The 24,389-nt window shown below is 38.4% G+C and overlaps 1 protein-coding gene across 1 annotated transcript in view; it reads right to left on the bottom strand.

The window, feature by feature from the left end:
- Positions 1–1,374: 1,374 nt before the first annotated feature.
- CAPN9 (calpain 9) overlaps positions 1,375–24,389 on the bottom strand; it is a 49,705-nt gene continuing 26,690 nt past the window's right edge. The window contains exons 7-21 of the mRNA XM_087968012.1: positions 23,322–23,405; positions 21,232–21,317; positions 19,723–19,800; positions 17,325–17,485; positions 15,252–15,409; positions 13,885–14,093; positions 13,376–13,412; positions 13,066–13,146; positions 12,029–12,086; positions 10,948–11,009; positions 9,748–9,816; positions 7,730–7,808; positions 3,630–3,746; positions 2,989–3,047; positions 1,375–1,836 (exon numbers count right to left, since the gene is read on the bottom strand). Coding sequence (XP_087824138.1) covers positions 1,810–1,836; positions 2,989–3,047; positions 3,630–3,746; positions 7,730–7,808; positions 9,748–9,816; positions 10,948–11,009; positions 12,029–12,086; positions 13,066–13,146; positions 13,376–13,412; positions 13,885–14,093; positions 15,252–15,409; positions 17,325–17,485; positions 19,723–19,800; positions 21,232–21,317; positions 23,322–23,405 — 1,365 coding nt within the window. The 3' untranslated portion in view covers positions 1,375–1,809. The remainder of the gene's footprint in view (positions 1,837–2,988; positions 3,048–3,629; positions 3,747–7,729; positions 7,809–9,747; positions 9,817–10,947; positions 11,010–12,028; positions 12,087–13,065; positions 13,147–13,375; positions 13,413–13,884; positions 14,094–15,251; positions 15,410–17,324; positions 17,486–19,722; positions 19,801–21,231; positions 21,318–23,321; positions 23,406–24,389) is intronic.

Here is a 24,389-nt window from a genome sequence, read left to right as displayed (position 1 = left end):
CTCTGTCCTATCTCCACACAGGATCATTGGAGCTCAGTCAGAGTGACCAACATCAGGTTGTTGGTCAATTCTCTTACTAAGGCCCTTCTCTCCCAATGGTCCCATTTGAGCAGGTGATGAGCTGTTGGAAGAGTCCTGGTTGTGCCAAACTTCTTCCATTTGAGAATTATGGAGGCCACTGTGCTCTTAGGAGCCTTCAGTGCAGCAGAAATTTTATTGTAGCTTTCCTCAGATCTGTGCCTTGCAATAATCCTTCTCTGAGCTCTGCAGGCAGTTTTTTTGACCTCATAGCTTTTGTTCTGCTACAGTATGCAGTGTCAGTTGTGACGCCTTCTTTGGGAGGTGTGTAGCTTTCCAAATCATGTCCAATCCATTTAATTTACCACAGGTGGACGGACTCCAGTCAAGCTGTAGAAACATGTCAGCAACGATCAAGAGAAATGGGAGGCACCATAGCTAAATTTCACGTGTTATTGCAAAGAGTTCGAATACTTATGCCAGTGTGATATTTCAGTTTTTTCTTTTTAATAAATTTACAGACATTTCTAAAATTCTGTTTTCACTTTATCATAATGTATATAGATTAATGAGAGAGAGAAAATGGATTTCAACAACTGTAGAATCAGGCTGCAGCATAACAAAATGGACAAAAGTGAAGGGGGTCTGAATACTTTCTGAATGCACTGTAGGTGTGAAAAACTTATAAAAAGAGTCCCTTTTTTCACTAACTCTGAATGGTCACTAAATGAACTGTTGTAAATCAAGGACTACCTGTATTACAGAGTCAGATAATTCCCTTTTATTGCTAAGCTATGATAATTACAACAGAACTCTAGAAAGGAGAAATGTCTGGAACCTGAGTATTGAGATAAGATGTTCCTCGCTCCACATCTTTAATGTACAATTGAACGTACAATTGCATTCTTGCATTCTTCATCTGGATGGAATCCAGGGAAACCTGAATGGTTGCACTGAACTTTTAATGCTCTTGCTACATAGATGTGGAGTCAAACAAGGTTGGTTTATGATCTCCATAAAGAAACACAAAACATTTAGCAGCACCAGATGGAGATTCTTGATCTGTTTAGCAAAAAGAACAGCAAAGCCACTGGGGCTGAAATGATGAATAACAGCAGACCAGCTGAAGAGCTCCAGATGTACAAAATGCAACATTTAATATTTCTGGAATTAAGGACCTCTCTCATAACTCAGAGGTCACCTACAAAAGTTAAATGAAACAAGATGAAAAACCAATGAAAAGATGCACATCTTTGGAGTACACTCTGCCATAAACTGTGGAATTCTCTGGCAATGCCATCATATGAGAAATTGGCCCCAATTTAGATTATTTTAAAGACTAGCTGGAGACAAATAAATAGAAACAAAATGTTTATTGGGAACCAACATAATTATGTTAAATCAAAAGACAATAATTGCTTTGGTCTATTCATTTATGTCATCTAAACAGTAATTCATTACAGCATGTATTCACATGTATTGTGCAATATATTTGTATACAACTAGATGTTAATGCAACCTCCATAGCTTACTGCCTTCCAGCTGTTTAGGTCTTCACATCCTATTATCTTTCCATTATCCTGTGCTGGCTGAAATAATCGGACTTTAAATCTAGAAAATACTTATTTGCATTTGAGTTCTAAAACCACATATTCTTATACTCTTCTGAATATAAGAAAATGTTGTCAGTATAAACATTATTTGTAATTTTCAGTGATTTGGGGAAAAGTATGAACTCAATTCAACTCAGAAGCTTGTTGGGAGATGCGCTGAACTCCATGTTCAAGGCCTTCAGATGTTCATAGTCAAATTGATAAACTAATGAGAAGAGAGAGAGAGAGAGAAAAAATCCCAAATGTTATATTTGATATCTTCCAGTTTATCAGGAACTAGAAACTTTCTGCCTGTTCATATTTCAAATGGGTGGCATCTGTGAATGTCTTTTCATGAGAAGCACTATTGTTATGCAAAGTATTCTGTAGTTGAATAGAGAAATAAATGAGTGCTCTGTCCTAATATTATATTCTGGCCATATAAATGCCACATACAAAACAGCCCAGAGCACACAGAGAGGTTCCCTGAGGATGGGCTCCAGCATGAATCTGAAAGCTTGGAAGACAAAACCTCTGGTCCCAACGACCAAGCCAGGTTGGATCCTGCAGCATGCCTAAGGTCAGCCCCAAAACATCACGACCAAATAGATATTTGAAAATCAGATTTCCAATCCTAGTACAGACCTGAGGCTATTAATACAGATATTAATAGATTAAATCATTTATTACAACAATTATAATAATATAGGTAGTCCTCAACTTTTTTGACCACAACTGAGTCCAAAATTTATGTTGCTAAGGGAGAAATTTCTTAAGTGAGTTTTTTCTTAAGTGACACTGGACACAGATTAAGACACATATCCAGTTTTCAGAAGACTGCATAAAACAGGTGGAAATAAAGGCCTTTTGGACATGTCAGTGGGTGTTGGGGGAGTGAAGCAGACAATTTACCTCCAGATTTAATCCCATATGCCGAAGAAACAAAAAATTAGACTATAGAGCACTTGCACCTTCCTCTTCAAATTTTCCCATTTACTGAGAATGACTGGTGGACTGATAATTGAGGCAGAATGAGAAAGGGAAAAAAGGTTGGAAATCAGCGTGCTTAAACTGTCCACAATATAGTTATGTAGACAATACCACTTCATGGCTGCATTGTGGAGTTCAGCCTCAGAGGCCATCTTGCATTTTATGTGATCCTACTTTTAAGTGACCTCAAGAACTGAACGAATGCATGATAACATAACACAAAGAACAATCTTAAGGAACCATCTAAAAGGAAGTCACCTCTTTAGTTAGCTCCATCATGTCCCCATAATTCAGTAAAAAGGGAAATGAGGAAAGTAGAAAAGACAAAAGAAAAATGAAAAATTCTCTCCTCAAACAATCTCTACTGACAATGTTTTGCTTTTGTTACCTCATTGATATGGAGGTTAATGAAATCTCTGTTTTCCACACATAATGCCTTGAATACTCCTGCAAGAAGAATTTTAGTGTTATTTTCAGCCACTGAAATATTCAAAACCTCTTTTTCCATAAAAATATCAAACTTAAAGCAAATGTTAATATTTATAGGTAAGATTCCAGAAGTTCCAGTGGGAAACTTTGATCATGTCTACAAAACTAAAGATTACTTCAGACATTTCTTTATGCCAGGATAAATGTTCTTTATTGTTTAGTGACAAAAAATTGAAGATTTTTGAAACAATCTAACATGGCTTTGATTAGTGTCAGAATTTTCAAACATTTATCACTGGGACTCTTCAGAATTTAGGAATGACAGGTCATATCACCAGATTTCTATTCATCAGATTTCTATTACTAATTTTGTATACATTCATTCTATAGATAGTTCTATAGATTTCTGTCTTTCATGAAATAATCTCATGTGGATATAAAGTCGCATGACCTGCACAATGAGTATATGGTTTCTAACTTTTATTGCTTATATGTAGACCATCAAAGCTATTAGAATGATCATTCATGGTGCCTCACATATTACTGCTGATAAAAATGCATTCAATAAGGAAACAAATGGCACTATGAAGAGATACTCACTGCTTGCATTTTCTAAGCGAATTAGGCAGTTTAAGAAGTCATCAAATTCGATCTGTTGCTGATCATCTGAATACCTTAATACAATCAGCTGCAGTAGATAGTTATTGAGCTGAAATCCTTAAAGAAAGATAAATATGAGGTTTTTTTTTAAAAAAACTGTTTGTTGGCTGATCTTCAACCCAGTAATTTGAAAACATTCTTCTAAATGATATTGTCATAATCCATGCAAAGTTTGGCAATCTGAGAAAAATAGTTTTTATCTTTAAAAGATACTTTGGATCTGATAAGTGAGTGATACAGTCCAATTCCTAGCAAGGAACACACATCTTTTAATCTCACTTAATATATGGAGCCATGTTTCTCATCTTTGGCAGTTTTCAGTTGTGTGGACTCAGCTCCCAGTTTTCTCTGGCCAGCAGGAATTCTGGGAATTGAAGTCCACACAATTGAAAGTCACCAAGTTGAGAAACTGGCACAGAGTATGATCCTGAGGAGAATTATACATATACACAAATATATTATTTTGAGAAGAGAGAGACAAAGAAAGGAGCTCCTCTATACTTTCATCATTCTCCCCTGTTGTATGACCTGTTCATTGCTGGATCAGAAATATGTCCAAAATAATTGACCTTATTCTGGACTTCTTAAAGCCCTAGTCTGAAAGAGAAAGTTGAACTGAAGGTACTCCTTCTCTTCTAATATCCACCACATAATTAGAATGCTGGGTGACTTTTCAAATTGGAACTGCATTCAACTATGTAATCTTTATTTTTCTTTGCATCATTTACAGGGGTAGGTGCATTTGTGAAATACATAGTCAAGGGATGTGGAAAAGCCCCCATCTTTTATTTATTTATTTATTTATTTTATTTATTTATTTGATTTGCCAATTGTTTACAAGATAATAAGTATAAGTGTGTACATAGTTGTGAATACATGAAATGGGTACATATAAGAAAAATAAAAGAAGAATAAGAGAAACAATAGGACAGGGACGGTAGGCACGTTGGTGCGCTTATGCACGCCCCCTACAGACCTCTTAGGAAAGGGGTGAGGTCAATAGTAGACAGTCTAAGGTTAAAGGTTTTGGGGTTTGGGGAAGAAACTACAGAGTCGGGTAGAGTATTCCAGACATTGACCACTCTATTGCTGAAGTCGTATTTCCTGCAATCAAGTTTGGTGCGGTTAACTTTGAGTTTGTATCTATTGTGTGCTCTTGTGTTGTTATGGTTGAAGCTGAAGTATTCATTGACAGGTAGGACATTGCAATGTATGATTTTATATACCATGCTTAAATCAGACCGAAGACGGCGTAATTCAAGGTTTTCTAGTTCTAGAATTTCAAGTCTGGTGGCATAAGGTATTCTACAACGAGTAGAGGAGTGGAGAACTCTTCTTGTGAAATATTTCTGGACTTTCTCAATTGTGCTAATATCAGATACGTAATGTGGGTTCCATTACAAGTTCTTGTCCCTTCAAATTTAATCAGGCCACTACAGATTGATTTTTCCTCCTCAAGATGTCAAAAATTAAACCAAAACAGATTGTGGGTTTTATAGCCATAATTATGGCAGAAATAGCCTTCAAGATGGATGCACCCCATTGGAATTGATGTAGATTCTATTGGTTGGCTGTAATAAGTTCTGAGAGATATTTTCCAAGCTGTAGGAATGGTTATTAAAATGGAAAATGCAGAATGCTTTATTGCATCAACATATGCATGTGTGTTATAATCTAGTAGTAATTAACTTCGTCTTCCACCTTTGCATCTCTTCTAGAGAATGATGGACAGGATGACTGCAGCCTGGTGGGGAAATTGCCCTACTCATTCCATTGAAATCCACTTGTCAGTTGGACAGCTTCATTGGATAACTCCATCTGTGACTACATTGGGGTTTGCCAATGAAGCTGAAGGAGAGGAGATTTAGGACAGAAAAGAAGATGGGAAGAAGTAAAGAATAAAAAATATTTGCTCTTATGTCATACCTATTATAGTCCAGTTAAATTGTCTTTAGGGACCTCAGCAGATGGCTAAAGTTAATATCTTTCTTCTAAAGCAACTCTCATAATTTAATATCAGTACACATAAGTTTCTATGTTTGAAAATGCACAAACTTTATTAAACAATTTCACACTTAATTAATGTATGGCAGCCAACTGCACTAGCCTTTTATTTGGATATTTAGATATTTATTTTTTATTTTAGTTTATTTTATTTGTCCATTGCTTACAAGATAATAGGTATAAGTATAAACATAGTTATGAATACATGGATACATACAAGAAAAATAAAAGAAACAATAGGACAAGGACGGTAGGCACGTTGGTGTGCTTATGCACGCCCCCTACAGACCTCTTAGGAAAGGGGTGAGGTCAATAGTAGACAGTCTAAGGTTAAAGTTTTTGGGGTTTGGGGAAGAAACCACAGTCAGGTAGAGTATTCCAGACATTGACCACTCTGTTGCTGAAGTCGTATTTCCTGCAATCAAGTTTGGTGTGGTTAACCATGAGTTTGTATTATTGTGTGCTCTTGTATTGTTATGGTTGTAGCTGAAGTATTCATTGAAAGGTAGGACATTGCAATGTATGATTTTATATACTATACATAGATCGGACTGAAGGCGGCGTAGTTCTAGGTTTTCTAGGTCTAGAATTTCAAGTCTGGTGGCATAAGGTATTCTGCAATGAGTAGAGGAGTGGAAAACTCTTCTTGTGAAATATTTCTGGACTTTCTCTACTGTGTTAATATCAGATACATAATGTGGGTTCCAGACTGATGAGCTGTATTCAAGTATTGGTCTAGCAAATGTTTTGTATGCTCTAGTTAGTAGTGTGATATTACCAGAGAAAAAGCTACATAGGATTAGGTTAACAACTCTTAATGCCTTTTTGGCTATGTAGTTACAGTGGGCTCTAGCACTTAGATCATTTGAGATGAGTACTCCAAGGTCCTTGACAGAGTTTGGATCATCAACAAGGTCTTGACTATTCAGCTTGTATTTTATTTTCTGATATATATTTTTTTGCCAATATATAAGACAGAGCATTTATTTGTTGAGATTTGAAGTTGCCATTTGGTTCACTTACATATCATATGATTTATTCATTGGCATACTCCTGTTGTAGTTTCTCCTTCATTTTGAATTAGCAACTTGTTAAATAGGAGGAGGAAGGACTACTATGTGATGTACAGTATATTTGCCACCTTGAGGCATTTATAACGTAATAAAGGTGGGATAAAAATCAAATAAATAAATATTCTCACAGTTTGAGCACCAGAGTGGGTCTTATGCTGTATATGGCACACGTAAGCACAATTTTAGAACCTATTTTACCCCATACTTGTCCAAACTCTTCATTTTCATAAAGCAATCTGAAATGGCGCAGTAACCTTACACTTCTTCTATTATATTATATCTGGACATTTAATTATAATATAAATGTATTGCACATGATAAATAAAATATAGGCAACTGCTCTACCTATTTCCCCTGCAATGACAGCAGCAGATTTGGGTTCTGCTTTTTACTATATGTCTCAAACAGTGATTAGTTGTGACTTAGTAAAGACAGTGGGCTTGATGCAAATTCTGTCTTAGGGAGAGCAATCTTGAAAATCTGGACTGAACTGGACCTCACAACCCTCTTTTCCCTTTACAAGGCATTGTCCTAAATCAGGGGTATCAAACTTAATTTCATTGAGGGCCGCATCACAGTTGTGTTTGATTTTGAGAGGGTGGGGTGGGGGTGTCCAAGGAGGTGTGGCCAGTTCAACATTGCTCCTGTCAGGGGCGCCTGTGATGGCCAAAGTGCTCTACCAGCAAAAATGGACTCCCGAGCTCTGTTTGGGTTGCAATGGCCTCCGGCAACCCTCTGCCAGTGAAAATGGAGTTTGGGAGGGCCACAGGTGGCCCTCCTGAGCTCCATTTTCACTGGCAGAGGCACTGTGGGTCTGTCCTTTGTTGTTTCAAAGGGCACCCCGTGAAGCAGATTTAAGCACTCTGCGGGCTGGATCCAGCCCGTGGGCCTTGATTTGACACCCCTGTCCTAAATTGTCCAAAATGGTCAAATATTGCAAAAGCCAGTCGAAAAAAATGGTACCTGCTGCTTTTAAAGCAAGACGAAGTTCATGGGAAGACATTGTGCCAGACTGATCAGCATCAAAGTGAAGGTACAGGCTCTGAATCAAAGAGAGAAACATTGACAGCAAATAATAAGCATAGTTGGAATAAGTTAAATGAATTATTGAGGCAAGGAGACTTTATTTTGAAGTCACAAATTGTGAACAAAAACAAAACTTCAACATTTTAATAAAACATGTTAATCTAAAAAATGTACAACCATATTTTTTCCCCCAGTTTTTTGAATAGACTAATATGGCTCTCTGCCTACAAAAGTAATTTTTTGCTAGTTCTTCTAAGTTGGTCTGAATTGCTTTTTATAAAAATATATGAACATGCAAACTGTTAAATAAAAATATCTAGTATTGGATTTCTATTCAGCATTACACTTAATAGTAAACTATAGCAATTATCTACAGAATGGGCAAATACTTGTTTATGGCCTTTGTAACTTTTTAAGAACTGTTTTACATTTTCAAATACACATAAATTGGTGAATCCAGTTTCAGAAATAATAAGCAGATATATGGAATCAGATTTCTAAAAGCAAGAATATATTTAGATACACTGTCTCTAAGCCTCTAATTTTATATAGCTAATCATTATCTGTTTTTCTCTAAGTGCCCATTTTCGGTACATGAACTTCAGTGAACTAGCTCACAATGACTATGGATTCTTTGTACATTCTTTTATTTTCTTAATCAATATTCTTACATCCTGCACTATTTGATTATATCCGTGGATAATGTATTAGTTTTAAAGAAATGAGTAACGTTCAGAAGCAGTTATAATTTGTATATATTTGGAATCCAAAGTGCTTGCTAATGAGTGCAAGTTTGATGTAGCGGCTAAAGCACAAAGTCAGCTAAGAGAATTTGGGCCAGTTTGGATTTTCTCTCAGCTGTAGGAAGAAGACTAATGCAAAACATTTTCAGAAAGTGTTGTCTAAGAACTGCCTGGACTTGTCTGTGTGACTGTCAGGAGTCTAGGTGGACTTAAAAGTGCACACACATATATTTGCTAACAAAAAGGATGAGTGCAATCAGTAATGTCAGGCAATGGAAAATTTCCCTGGTGCAGCTCAGGGAAAGAACAGAGAAAGACCAAGGAACTTGGGGAAGAGATGGAATCTATGCAAGGAGGTTAAAAAATAAAACTTTAGAATGACAACTGTTACCACATATAGTATGCAATACATATAAAGAAGCGATAGAACTATAAGCACAGCACCCTGCAAACATCCCTTGGGAAAGGAAATAGACCTTGTTCTCATCCTGCTTATGCATTCAGCTGAGAATACTAATTTAGATCAGAATAATATGGTATAACAAGCCAACTGCATACAATATTTAACCCTGAAATTCTGTTGCTTTGATTGAATCTGGAGTAAAAATTGGTGATTAGCAGACAGCACATTTTCAGTCACCAGGGATGTAACAGGAACCCAATTATTGCAATTGCCTTAAAACCATGCCTGGAGTTAAAAGAGAAAAATAATGATTTATCATGGTAACTTATTTTAGGGATTGTGAGAAAGCATTCAAATGTTCCTTTAGATTTTAGGGTTAATGTTCCTGTGGATCTAATGGGCCATTTCAAATTACATTTGTTGATAATTGGAGGAGACAGGCATCAAAATCACCAGTATAAATTGAGACATTAAGCAAGTATTTTTTCCTCTTCTGCTCATGAATCAGCAGATTTTTTTTTAACAATGTGTCAACAACAAGAGTTATTACACTTGGCCTCATCCAGAGGAACATTCCTGGTATTTATTATTTCAAAAATAGATTTTTTTATTTAATCAAAAGTACTGTCAATGTTTCTGCAAAATGGTATGAAAAAACCCCACTATTTTGTAGAACAATTTTTTTTCTTTTAGAACATTCTCACTAAATTATAGATGTAATGGTTGTTAATGATTTCTGCTCTAAAATACCTTCCAAAACACCTAGTAAAACAATAGATTTTGCGTCCGTTGACTGTGAATCAACTTACAATCCACTTCTTCAGTTTGTCCCAGAAAAGTTTGAATTCATTGAATTCCAGTTTTTCATTTCCACTGGACTGATGCAGATCCCATTAAGGAAAACAGTAATGGCAGATTGAATCTCATATATGATCTCAGTGTCCTATTCCATGAATAGTTTTATTTTATACAAATTAAACCTGCTGAATTAATAGGCTGTTTCCATAGATCAACCTTAAGCTGTTCTTTTGTATCAAAGCCTCTACCTGTAGAATCATCTTTCTAGCTCTCTTTGCCAAAGCCAGTGCTCTAGCACAAAGAAAGATTCGATTAAAATCAAGGCATTGCTCCCAACTCTGGATTCAAGAAATGCTCTACACGATGGAGTGCAATTGGCTATGATTAGACTAGGCCAACTTGGGCAGAAGGAGATGCTGAGACTCTCATACCATGACCCAGGAGCTCAAAGAATCTAAGAGTTTGGCAGCTTGTTGATCTTTGACCCAAAACATCTGCCCAGCATCTTGTTCTACCCCCTGCTTAAATCTGTTATTTTTCTCAAGGACCTTGGAATCTATTGAAACAAACTCTGCTTTCCCTTATGTTCTATCTTTATTTTCTTTGGCTCACACTTCCTTCTCCTTTTTCATATTGTATACTGAATATGGTTGACCATGAAAGGAAACAAAATAGAACGATGAATATGTATCTGTGTATGATATGTACTTTACTATGAAATATTACCTACTGACTTTGATAACCTGTGCTTAGGGAGGTGGAAGCTAGGTCTGTGTTCAGAAAAGGTGCTATGTCCTGGTGGAATTTATTTCTTCTCCTTTGCATCATCTTCCAAATCTATTCCAGAAAATTTAGAAACCTTCAAAGATGATTTGGAGAGGAACTGGAAGATTGTCTTTGGAACTAGTGAAAGAATAAAGCCATGATGCAATTGAGTAAAATACTTTGGATGAAAACTGTTGGATGAAAACCTTCCTTGACCATAATTTCACAAGTAATCTATGGTTTGTCACTAGCTGTGATTCATGCCCATATTTTGATAGTAAATACTCAAAGTCCTAAGTTGTCATTTTGTCTTCCTTCAATATCTGACATATATAGTTTACATTTGAGATGGCAAAGTCTCATAGAAGTGATTGTAGCATTTTCATCGCATTCACACCACCATTCACCCCACTCAAATAATTCTTCATGCTTATTTCAAAGGATACAGCCATTAAGGAAATGATATTTTTACATGACAGGAGGCTTATTTTCTTGAATTTGATCTTGTCTGATGGGAGAGAAAAAATCAGCAGAATAGCATATAAAAACAAATTGTTTGTCTCCAACAATTTCATCTCAAATTTCAACAGCACAATTGTAAATATTTTATTTTTCCTCCCCAGAGAAATGTCATGATGTAAAACTGAAATATGATTGCTTCTGTCCTTCCAATACAGTGGGATCACAACACAGAAAATGATCAAATATTCATTACAATCTCAGCTTTATTTAACTATTTTCGGACATTAATCTCTGTACAACTCCCTGCTAGAATTAAGTTCTACTAATTATTTGAATATTTCCAATCTGATTGGAACATTTGTTTTCCTGATCCTGCCATTATATTGCTTTGTTGATAAAATTAATCACTAATAACATTTACACATCTGTTCTGTATTTTTGCTTAATGTAATGCTGCTGGGGTGAAAATGGATAAATTGTCATTAGGCCATGGTGGAGACTCTGGTTCTGCTGTCAGAGTATTTGGTCCAAAAACATAGCCTCTTTTCATAATGGTCAAGTTTGTCATAAAAATTATGGATTAATGCTAATCACTCTCTCTATGTGTCATCATGAACTCACAGAAACTCTGCCAGATTCTTAAACTATTCTCTTTTTTAAAAAGTATTTTTTTAAAAAAAAAAAAGGACAAAGAAAGATAAAATTCAAGCACACAAATTGGCAAGCCTTATATGGTTGTAGAGAGACACTGAAAGACTGTAGGTAACCAAGAGAATTGGGCCCAGTCTGGTGAAATGTTCCATCTGCTAGACTATATATCTATGGCAAATATTGAGCAAGAAGAACCTTACATGACTCTTTCCTTGAATATCACATCAGTTTTTATCCTAGCATGAAAGACTGAACTGACAGATTTCAGCCAGACTTACTTTTATGAAAGAATGGACCGTAAATCCAAGTATTTACTTAATTGGTTGTGTGCAGACTTGCCCAATTCATCATCATACAGGGCATGAGGTCATTCCCCAGTTGGGGTAGAGGTGCTATGGCCATGCTGACACTTACTTTTTTCCAGCACAGCATTCAGGATATATTCAAGTTCCTCTGCACTGATCTCCATGTCCTGCAGTTGAATAAAAGAAATCAGCCTTCGTGGATTTAAAATGCCATTTAAAAATTATTCTCTTGTTTGGAAGATATAAAATACCCCCCAAAGCAATAAAATCAACAACACCATGAGAGAACTAAATCACTGCAGGAAATCAGTTTCATTATCTTTGCTTAATGATCAATTGTACTTAATTATATCAATAGCAATGCATCTAGAGTTTCAATAATATACTGGGAACAAGCATCTCTTACATTAATCAGATACCAACATTCAGGGTTTCTTTTCTTTCTTTTTTTTTTTGTCTGAACTTGCAATATAGAAACATGCTCTTCCGGTGTTCAGGTATTCAGAATCTCACTGGGCTGCATCTATCCTGCTAGAGACCACGTCTCTACATAATGAGCAGATGTTGTCATTCTCACTTTATTTTCCTACTGGGGTGGAAATATCTGGGTCACAGGCAGCATTCCCCATTGGTCCTATAGGTCAAGTAGACTCTATCACAATCTGCTCTGGATTAGGACATTTAATGTGTCCAGCCTCCCTAGAGGCTATGAAACAAACCACTATGGAAGAACAGACTACAACAGATGGAGAGGAGACAGTCTTGTGGTCATCTGGACCCTAGAGGATATCTGATATCTGAGGTTTCCTCTTCCATATGTCCAGGAGTGTCTGCAAAAAATGTAGATTGCTGCAATGGCAGAGGAAACACTATTTTTATGCTGGAAAAGTTAAATCAGCTTCAATTTGCCTCCATGGCAGGTTATTGTTGAGATGGAGGCTAAGTTGCAAGGACATGTTTTGAAGAGAATTTAGTTGCTGGGGCATATCTGTGTTTTGGTGAGGTAAATAAGCTAAAGGAGGTGTTTTGTTTTGTTTTTCATTAGCCCAGGATTAAATCTGGCTGTTTTACATGAAAAGCATACTGTCTGCCAGTAAACCATCCAAAATTCTAACAAGATTTATTTTTTTAAATTAGTTGACTTGCCTGTCCTGAAATCTGCTTAAACAGATCTCGGAATTTCTTTTCTTCTTCTGTTTCTTCTTGGGGTTGTGTTGGCTCAGGAACCTGAAATTACCCAAAAATTATTGATGAAGACAGAAACAAACAAAAATCCCCACTATTTGTATTACCTTATTTCAGATTAGATCCATTTTAGAAAAAGCATATATTAATGTGTTTTATGATTCTGTCATTCTTTAATTTGATTGGTATTCAATCACCCTTGTAGAACTCAAAAGAATTATTATTTAATGATATGATTGATTTGGTCCTTAATTAAATTTTGGTGACATACCTCTGGCAAATCAATGTTGACATTTCCGTCCATCTCCCTATAAAAAAATAAATCCGGTTTTTAAAAATCTGATTTTTCACTGGAATTTCATAAGAGAAATCAGATCATCGGGATTAGTTACAATAGAAAAGCAGTTGTAAGCTTCTATTGTGACACTCAACATCAGGAAGCTGTTATGGCTTACATTAAAAGAATTGTTAACAGCACATGCCAAGATAATTTCCTGATAACAAGATTGTTCTCCAACGATTTCACAAATTTATATATATTTTTACATCAGAGAATGTGTGCAACTATGCGCTCATCCTCCTGCATTCTGGAGCAGTGCAGTAAAATCTTAAAAGCAGGTAAAACTTAGTAGACACTGGCATAAATCACCTTCACTTAGGAGTTGGAGTGGCCAAATTATTCTCAGAGTCTTCAGATGTTAATCTCTGTAGCTTTTCAATGGCGATCAGTCACTAATGGACTTTTGTATCCTGGGTGAGTGAGAACCATGATATACTTACTTTGTAACTACTCTCTTTTCAGAAAAAACTCTTAGACAGAAATCAGCCTCCTGCTGTGGCTCATATGTAGTTGGAACAATGATGTAGTCGCCAGGTGGTAGCTCAAATCTATCAGAAACTTCCCTTAAGTTGATATAACTTTTGCTCTTGGCTCTGGAAGCATGGTAGCGGAAAAAATCCTTTGTCAAGTGTTCATCTTTATCGGGACTCTGAAATTAAATGTTCAGATTATTTAGCAATAGCATGTAGACTTATATACCGCTCCATAGTACTTTACAGCACTCTCCGAGCAGTTTACAAAAACAGCATATTGCTGCCAACAATCTGGGTCCTCATTTTATCGATCTTGCAAGGATGGAAGATTGAGTCAACCAGGTCAGAATCGAAGTCCAGGCTGTGAGCAGAGTTAGCCTGCAATATTGCATTATAACCACTGCGCCACCAGGGTTCCTATTAGTTTGATTGATATGTCTGGCACTCATTCATTTTATTTTATTTTTTGTTGGTTGGAGAATATTTTCATGCACTTTGGAGTTCAGCTTCTAAATTCCTACACTTATTTATCATCCCACCATGTAGTCATCACTTTATAGATCATGCTATACTTTGACTATATGTGCTGCATTAGAGCACTAAATATAGGAACTGCTATAAATGGAAATCCAATATTTGTTGCCTAATTGTGTTTTGGAATTTGCTGATATATATCACTTTTATATTTTTAAGCAATAAGACAATCAAAAGGGGCTTTAGACAGCATCTAATTGACTCTTAAGCCAAAGACGCATGCATTTTATTCTCAAATCATGAATTAATTTGACCATAAAAGGCCACTGCAGCCTCACTTGGTAGAATCAAGCACTTTTATTTTATTGGTTCACAACCAGGTGAAATAAAAAGTTAGCCCGAGGGGACACCAATCTTATTTATGAACTCACTTCAATAAGTGTCTATGGAGATTCTCAATCATTCACATCATGGTTGCCCCAAAGGTGCTTTTCCAAAAAGCAACTGGACTTTCTTGTTTTTTTCCTTGAAATTTTGATTGTCATCCAAGAAGCTCTTTCAATTCAGAAAGTCCAGCTGTCTTTTGAAAAATACCTTTGGGACCGCTTCAATAAGGTTGAGACAAAATCAGTCTCAAGTATGAAATTGCAAAGAACTAAGCCACAAATGAAGTGGCTTGATTCTAAGCCATACCTAATAGGGAAGGGAAAACTTTGGGGCCATCCTCACCTGCATGGGAGGGCTCAAACAGTGCTAAGCATTGTAGTGTAGATTTCTCCAGCCAGCACATTTCAGGAAAAATCTAGGACTGCATATCTGGAAGGGCCCAAGTTGGAGCAGGGAGTTCTCCATAGAAATACCTCATAGATAGCATATCCAATTGTTAGCAGTGCGGCTCCGAATTTCCTGAGTTTACGGCGATTCTTCTGCATCAGGGCGGCTACAAACGTGCACTCGTCTTGACCCTCATCTTTTTCTGTCAGTTGGAGCTTGAACTGGGGATTGGTCCAAAATGTTTCTGAAATCAGTCAGCAAAAAGGAGATGGTGGGTGGTTTATTTCACAACAACAGGATTCTGGCCCGTCACCAGTGCAAGCTAAGCACCACACAAGGACAGATAATGTCCTCTTCCTTCCCACTCCCAGGCCTTTTTTATTTTTTCCCATCTAGCTTAATCATTTCTGCCATCTTTATTCTGTTTTTTTGTTGCTCCATTGTTCCTGTGAAGATATTGTCCCGCTTCAATTGGAAGCTGCCTCTTTATACATCAAGCAGTGGTCTTAAGACCTTCTAAGTGTATGGTCTTCAACATGCCATTCCATTCTAATAGAGCCTCATCTCTGTTTGGTTGCAGTGCCAAACATTTCCCACTCCAGCTGTTCTGTGCTGCCAGGGGTTTGTGTTCTCCGCTTGTTAGCAGTTGCATTTTTAAAAATAACAATAATCCTGCAATTGATCCAGTAAATGGCCCTTTAAGTGAATGAACTGTACGATATTAGCATACTCCAAACCCTCACAACTGATTGGTCCGGACGGACAGCGACCTGATTGGTCGACACACCGGCCGTGATTGGAGCGCTAAGAATCTACCGCGATTGGCCGCGCCGATCGCGGGAAATTCAAAGCGCTGCCATTGGCCGCCGAGCCGCGAGCCAGCCTATATGAAGGGCTGCCGCGGCTTGGATTCTTCAGACTGTTCTGATTCTAAATAAAGAGCTGAAATCACTAAGATGGTCTCGCGTCTCCTTCGAACCGATCTGCACCCGGTCTAACATGAACTATGCTCAACCCTAGAAGCTCATGCTCCATTCAACCCTTTACCTCTTCCAACAGGCACATTTTTAGTTTCTGTCCAGACTCAATGAATACATTCCTTGATTATGAGAATAAATTTGGGGAATGCATTATGGGTGGAGGGGGAGAGGAGAGTGAAAGCTGAGAGAATCCGCTGTATCTCAGTGTCCATTCTGCTGCAGGTCACACAGCATACATTTTAAAACTGCTATGAGCAAGGAAATGTTTGCTGGCACAGCTATGAATTTTCTTGAAATTTTCCCCAAGGGAAATCTAGAAATAATTTACATAAGCAGAACGAACTTGCAGGATGCCCCAATAACGGCATAAATTTGAGTTTGGTTCTGCATGGCTTAAGTTGCTTATTATATTGACCTGGTTTTTTAAAATAAAATTTTGAAACATTCGTATATAGGATCAAAGAATTCTAGATGACTCACAACAAAAATCTGCTAAAACTATTGTTCACCATTTCCGACAAATAGCTTTGAGGGATTGTGGGATATTAACAAGGGCTTGTAGGTGTCTATGGAGATTCTCAGTCATCCAAGTCATACTCGTCCCAAAGGTGGTTTTTCAAGAGGCAAACTGGACTTTCTTGTTTTTTGAAGACGTTTCGCTTCTCATCCAAGAAGCTTCTTCAGCTCTGACTGGATGGTCCTTCCATTCCCCACTGTCATATACGCCGATCGAATGAGGACGCGGGAGTCAGTGACCTTTTTTAGCTCTTTTATTGCATCCCGAGATCGGCTTGAGTCTTTCAGATCGGTGGCGGCTTATATTGAACTGGCCTCGCCAGCGGCGGCCAATGACACCGCTTCGAATCTCCCGCGATCGGTTTCCTCCAATCGCGGGGGATTCGCAGCGGGCCAATCAGTGTGGCTCGCTCAGCCAATCCGATTGCCGTGCGTCCTGGCCAATCAGGACGGGGTATTACAAGAATGCTAATGTGCAATACAGAACACCCATTATCCATCCAGAGCTGAAGAAGCTTCTTGGATTAGAAGTGAAACATCTTCAAAGAAAACAAGGAAGTCCAGCTGCCTTTTGAAAAAGCACCTTTGGGACAAAGGGCTTGTAGGGGGTGCCACAGCCTTTCTCGTAAGAATATGCAAGTGGGATAAAGCAAATGTGCAGACCTATGAAATTTCGGCACCCCCCAGCAGTGGCACCTCTGACCCAGCTGCCTTGGTGAATGGACACTTCCCATTTATGAGCAGCATTGTCTTCAAGCGCATCCGGTGTGAGGTTACAGATCTCAACTTTCTCAAAATTAGACAGAAAATCTTCAAACTTCATCCTATGCATGACAAAAAAGAGAAATAATTCTGTGGATTACTTGGACACCAGTCAAGAATCATATTCAAGCTAGTTTTTTATTCAGTGATTTAGCTGCAGCTCTTTCGAGTATTCCAGGGCAAATTTTTAAGAATTGATATGACCCCCTACAGATGCATATCAGGATTTCTACCACTAGATGGTAGCAATGACTTGTGGATGTGGTGTCTGGTGGCCCTCTCTGGGCTAGTTTGTTTGCTGTGTTTGCTTGGTTGTAGCAAACAAACAAGCTCAGAGATCACCAAGGACTCCACCCTTTAATTCTGAGATAAAATTCTGAGAGCCTCTCTGCTATTGGAATTTATGGAGGCCTCTATCTTTGATCTGAGTTGGATTTTAGCTGCGCAGGTCCCGTTAAAGCGACTAAGGCCTCAGCTGGATGGATTACCTGGAAGCCTGCAAATATTAAGGAAGGGGGACAGGGGCTCTGGGTAGGACCACGTGTTTATTAGACCCATGCCCCTCCCCCAGACCTCCCAGAAGGGGACATGTGGTAGTGAATTCATTCTTGAGTGAGAAGTGGTGTTTGCCAGCTGTTAAAGAGGCAGGGACATGATATGGGTCTCCTCTTTGGGGGAGAGGGGGCTAGTTAAAGTCTGTCAAGCATGCAAGGTAGTTCAAGAAGGAGCCCAGATGACATAATTCTACTTTGTTCCAAGATTACATTAACTGAAACTTTCAAATGTGAGAGTATATCTATCCCCTTTGTCACCTTTACAGTCCCAGAAACTAGGAAGGGACCCTTCTGGGATGCTTGCCATGCCTGCATCCCTTCTCCAGGCTAAGCTGCATCTTATCTGACTATTTGCCCTACCTACGGTTGTTCACACATACCATTATAAAACCACTGTTCAGGGAGGAGAGACTCCCTCAGAATTTGAGTGACCCAGAAGTTGTTCTTCTGTGAGGCTGACAAACTCAGAAACATGAATTTCTGGAAAGATTCTTATTACTAATAGGACTGTGTAACTTTTCTCTGCCAGAAAAAAAAATCCTCTTATATCTAACATAATTGAAATGGAATTACTCTGAATCTCTTTCTTATGCTTCCACCTTTTCCTGGCTTCAATCATCTCTTCGGTTACGGCTCTGTTTTTTCTCTCCCTTAACTGACTTGCTGCCTCCTTTGTGTCCCAAAGGTCTATTAACACTCCATCATACAATGTCTGGAGGCTGTGGGAGTCTTGAGTGGGGACAAACAAGCCTCGACTTAACCCTAGCAACACCAAAAGGCTATGGGTTCTGGGTCTACCCATTTCTGGATGGAGCTGCATTGGTATACAATATGGGGGTTTTGCTAGCTGGAAGAGCAGGCGGTAACTATGGCTAGGAAGGGCCTTTGCACAAATCCATTTTTTACCCCAATTATGTCAATTCCTGGACTGGGTGGCCCTACTCATGGCGAGCCATGCCTTGGTAACCTTCCATCTGTCTTATTGCAGTGTGTTCTACATGGAGCTGCACACGAAGGCCAGTCAAGCTTTAGTTGGTCCAAAATGTGACAGTGCAATTAGCTATGTTTATGCCTATGCCACACCACTACTCTAAAAGCTGCACTGGTTACACATGGGTCACACATAAAGCTTTTCATGGCACAGACACTAGTTATTTCCTTGATTGCACCTCTCTCCTCCCTGTACCCTCCCGTATACAAGTCAACAGGGCTCACACACTCCGGTTCCCAATGACCAAAGCCATTTTATGGGACTCAGCAGCTGTGCCTCATCTATTGGTAGCACCTACCCTATGGGTACCCCAATCCCTCCCTGAAGATTGATTTTTCCACCAATCTAGCAATCAGAATGTACATTAGTCCGCTGTAAGTATAAGTTGTATATCTGGCATAATATCTTTTACTGTATTTATTATTTTGTCATTTTTCTTGTACTGTTTGTTTTTAACCCTTGACAACCTCCCTTGGTAGCAACACTTTGCAAGTCCTCGTTCCCCCCTCCCCCAATCTCCCTCTCCCTCTCTCCCTCTCTCTCTCTATGTTAAAGGGACATAAACAACGTTCATAGAATATCTCTGCAGTATAGTATCTGTAATTTTGAATTAAATGACCATTTAATGTTTCATAATGACAAAAACACATCACATTGTTTTAAGGACTTTTCAATTAAAACAAGAACTAGTCAATGCAAGGACATTTGTACTTGCTTTAATATACTTAGTATTACAATTAGAAGCTTCATTTACCAGAATTCTCCATCATCTAATGCTGTATGATGTAGCCGCTGTTTCTCTGATGGGCTGAGAGAATCCCACTCAGAGGAGCTTCAAGAAGAAAGTATCATCATCATCATCATCATCATCATCATCATCATCATATCATTGCAAAGAGCCAAAAATATATACATATATTCTAGAACAGGGCTGTCAAACTCCCGGCCTGTGGACCAGATGGGTTACATGGTGGCCACGCCCACGCCTGGTTTAGCGAAGGGAGTAAAAAAAGTCCCGATACGTCATGTGATGCCACCGTGACGATGTGAGTTTGATACCCCTGTTCTAGAAACATGGATAAAATGTGAGTTACATTTTTTTGTGTTTCCTTTTTTGTTTGTTTTGTTTTTTTGCCTGAGAGGACTTTTGTTGCCCTAAGACCTTCAGTAGCTTGGAGTGGAGCCTATGTGCATGATATCTTTTGCACTCTAATGGGGTGCTGGAAGGCAAGTATTGATTTCTCCATACTGTCCCCTGTTTGTTCTATGAAATTGCCCAGACACTGACTTTGAACTTATTTACAGGAAGTGGAAATAGGGTCATATGGATCTATCTCTACTTGCAATTGAAAATGCGCTCATAAATGTAGTCTTTCCCACCATCGATCGATTGTTTTAATCATTTGTCAAAATTCAATACGGTAGGATTTTGAGTGTCATGCTCTTCTTTCTTACCATATAAAAATACTAAAATAATAGACAGGGTTAACAAAACAGTAGGACTATAATAGCAAAAACAAGAACAGAAGACTACGAGGAACAATAACACCCATGTGCAATCTGGAATGGGAGGCTTCCAAACCAGTTCCTTCTAGAAATAGTGGCACTGGGATTATACTGATAATCCAGGATGTAAAATCACAATTGGAACCAGAATATCTGTTGCTAAGCAAGGAACTTGGTAAGTGACTCATGGCCAATTTTATGACCTTTTTGCCATAGTTGTTAAGCAAATTACTGCAACTGTTAAGTGAATCTCGTGGTTATTAAGTGAATCCAGTTCCCCCCCTTGACTTGTCAGAAGCTGGCTCAGAGGGTCACAAATGGCAACCACATGACCCTGGGATGCTGCAACCATATAAACACATGCCGGTTGCTAAGCAACAACTTTGATCACATGACTGTGGGGAAGCTGTGGTGGTCAGAAGCGCAAAGTGGTTGTAAATCACTTTTTTTCAGTGCCACTGTAACTTCAAACAGTCGCTAAGTGAATAGTTGTAAGCCAAGGACTGTTTTGTTTCCTTATTTTTCGGATATAAATAAATCCCATTCTTTTGACAAGTTTTTAAACTTTATTTTTCTGAATTTCAGGTATGTAATATTTCAACGGTTTCTCATAAATGATGAACTCAGGGATATTTTTATACCCATGGCAATACTGAATTTATTTTTTTTTGAGTATGATGATTATGTTGTTAATAATTTGGTTTTCTGGGTATTCTTTTTAACATGATTATAAATCCTTTGAGCAGAAAATACTAACTTGTCACTCCAGGCGCCATTCCATTCCACTTGACCCCATGGATTCCGAACTCGAACGAGCCTCACTGTTTGCCCTTGGTAATTGACCTATTAAGAACCAAAGCCAGTGAGGGCTGAAAAAAAATGAAAACAACTCTCCATTTAAAAAAAAAAACTGTGCTTCAACTGCTTAACTTAAATAAGATCTACTAAAAACAGTACCATAATCTTATTGTATAAATTATTTTGCCTGTTCTGAAAGTCAACTGTAGTTTTTATGGTCACCTCAGCCTCAGAACAGCATATAAACAAGTTGGGCTATGCATATTTTTTTATACAATTTGATGGGCGATAATGAAATTAATTTCTGATTAACATTGCCACTTTTAATTCATCATTTAACTGTTTGACCTTTTGGGTGAACATTGTTAAATGAGCAGTAGAGAACCACAGGACATGTCTGCTATGATGCATCATCTCCTCTCGTATTAATTGATTCCCACTTTAAAATAAATTAAGAAGTGTGCGAGTGAAAAAACCCCAACGTAATTTACTCCACACTGCATACGCACAGATGTATAAATACACATACTCACATCCACTGCATACACACAGACAAATCTCATGAGCAGAAGAGGATAAGATGGAAAGACAGGAGGTTGAACTGATTTGAGGGCTTGCTGTTGTGAGAATATTCAAGAATATAAGAAACTGCTTCTGAGTACTCAGAAGACCTCAGGAGTGACTGATGCATTAAACCAGTGTTTCTCAACTTCTGCAACTTCAAGAAGTGTGGACTTTAACTCCCAGAATTCCCCGGTTAGCATGGAGAATTCTGTATATTGGAATCCACACAACTTCTTAAGTTGTGGCAGTTTAGAGCATAGAATAATAGAGTTGGAAGGGATCTCTGAGGTCTTCTAGTTCAATCCTCTGCTCAAGCAGGAGACCCTATATCCGTGATGGCGAACCTATGGCACATGTGCCACAGATGGCACGCAGAACCATTTGTGCTGGCACGCAAGCCACAGGCAAACTTACCTCACTGCGCATGCGCGCACCTCACAGCTGATTTTCGGCCAGTTTGAGGCCTTTTCCGGCCTCCCAGAGGCTTGAGGAAAGCTTTTGCAGGCCAAAAAATAGGCCCATTTCATCACTTCCTGTATTTCCAGAAATACCAGACGAAACGGGCCCATTTTTCAGCCTGCAAAGCCTGCAGAACTTTCTTCAAGCCTCTGGGAGGCTGAAAAAGGCCTCAAACGGGCTGAAAATCAGCTGGGAGCCACAGTGCAGGTAAGGGGGTGGGGGTGATTGGGGGGGGGTGCATGCATTGCCTTCTGGGTGCTGGCTTGCGAACACAAGCGTGAAAGCGCAGGCACAATTTTTGGCACAGGAGCCCAAAAAGGTTAGCCACCATTGCCCTATATCGTTTCAGACAAACGGTTGTCCAGTCTCTTTTCAGCCACAACAACCACAACTTCTGATGGCAAGCTATTCCCTTGGTTAATTCCTCTCACCATTAGGAAATTTCTCCTTAGTTCTAAGTTGCTTCTCTCCTTGGTTAGTTTCCAAGTGGTTTCTTGTCTTGCCTTTGGAAAATAGTTTGACCCCCTTGTCTTTTTAGGAGCTCCTCAAACGTTGGAACACTGCTATTGTGCCCCCCACAAGTCCTTCTTTCCATTAGACTAGACATACCCAGTGCCTGTAATTCTTTGAAACATTGTATTAAATGACTATATAGGCCACTTGCTTTTACAAACTGCACAATGGCTTAAACTGGAGTAGAATCTTGTCCCCATCTGTTTTCTGCCATATCTTACCAGTGCAATAAAATATCTTCTATTCTAACATATCTGATCCTGAGAACGGAATTAGCAAGCGAATTCTATTTCCAAACCTGGATTTCTTTCTTTTGAGTTTAAGGTTGCCATACTGGGATGCAAAAGATAGGACCAGAGAGCAACAAGTTTTTCTAAATTACTTTACTGCCATTTAGTGGTGATGTGGGTTTCTACAGTTCAAATATGGTAGCTGGAATCTAACTGGGATTATTAGATTATTTTCTAGCCATTCACTTTCTGGTAAGAAATATCATAATAAGAAGGCACTTACCTCATCAATACCAGTTACTGAGTATGCATGACCTTTTATGAGACCAGTTGGGGTTCGAGCTTCTGACTCAGCTGCACTGGTAATCTAAATAATGGATTTTTTTTAAAAAAAAAATCAGCCTTTTTGCTTTATTGAAATCATACTTGTTTTCATAAGTGTTAGGAATAACATAGGTTACCTAACATAGTTTGGGTAAAATAATATATATAAACTATGATAGTGATTTTTAGTGTGTGTCACTTTAACTGCAAAGCATGTAATTTTGGGTGCGGCTGTAAATCGCCATAAGAGGGAGCAAGAGAACCTGATTTGATTGCTGGCTTACTGGATTGCTTGCTGACGATGATGGATTGTTAACTGCGTGTTCTCTGCTGTTGCTGAAGGAAGAAAGGAGGTTTTACTTCTTCATATCTCTACTGCGAAGAGATATATTACTGGACTGATATTTGTAAGTTTAACGACCTCTTTTTTGACACTGGACTTTGCAACTGATTAATCCCCGGACGGACTGAACTAGTGTATGATATATGGACTGTTTGACTATGCTATAAATCTTACTGGAATAAACTATTTAACTAGCACATTGTATCTGTTTTACTGAGTGTAAGCTACAAAAGCGTTTATCTCACATATTTGCCTGCCTGCCTGACTGCCGTGCAGGTTCTGCTAGGGTGTATATCCCTAACAGTAAGTATATGCAAGAATGTGAGGCACCTCTCAGAAATAAAATAATCTCCGGAATACAATATGAACAAAAAGTTAGCACTGCCATTTAATGTTGTTAAAAGGACACTTCCAAATTAATTATAGTATCATGCTGTGCCCAAGTTGAAACCCAGCATTGCACATATAGATTTCACTTATCCCTTTTCTCATTTTTTTTCTGTAGCATTCCCATTCCAAAATTTGTTTTGCAAGATTCCCAAGCCACAAGAGCAGATTGCGAGGCTACAGAGAAAGCTGCAGAAGAGACTGCTAATGAAAGGGTCCTTATTGCAAACAATTTCCAGTGCTTGGCTGTGAAAAATGAAAACCCCTGTTCCACTCTGAATCCATCTAGAGGCCATT

This window comes from Notechis scutatus, chromosome 1, assembly GCF_049901735.1.
Source record: "Notechis scutatus isolate UNSWTSFEM ecotype Mainland chromosome 1, rNotScu1.2, whole genome shotgun sequence".
In the NCBI taxonomy this organism is placed as follows: Eukaryota; Metazoa; Chordata; class Lepidosauria; order Squamata; family Elapidae; genus Notechis; species Notechis scutatus.
This window is presented reverse-complemented; position numbering and strand designations above follow the sequence as displayed.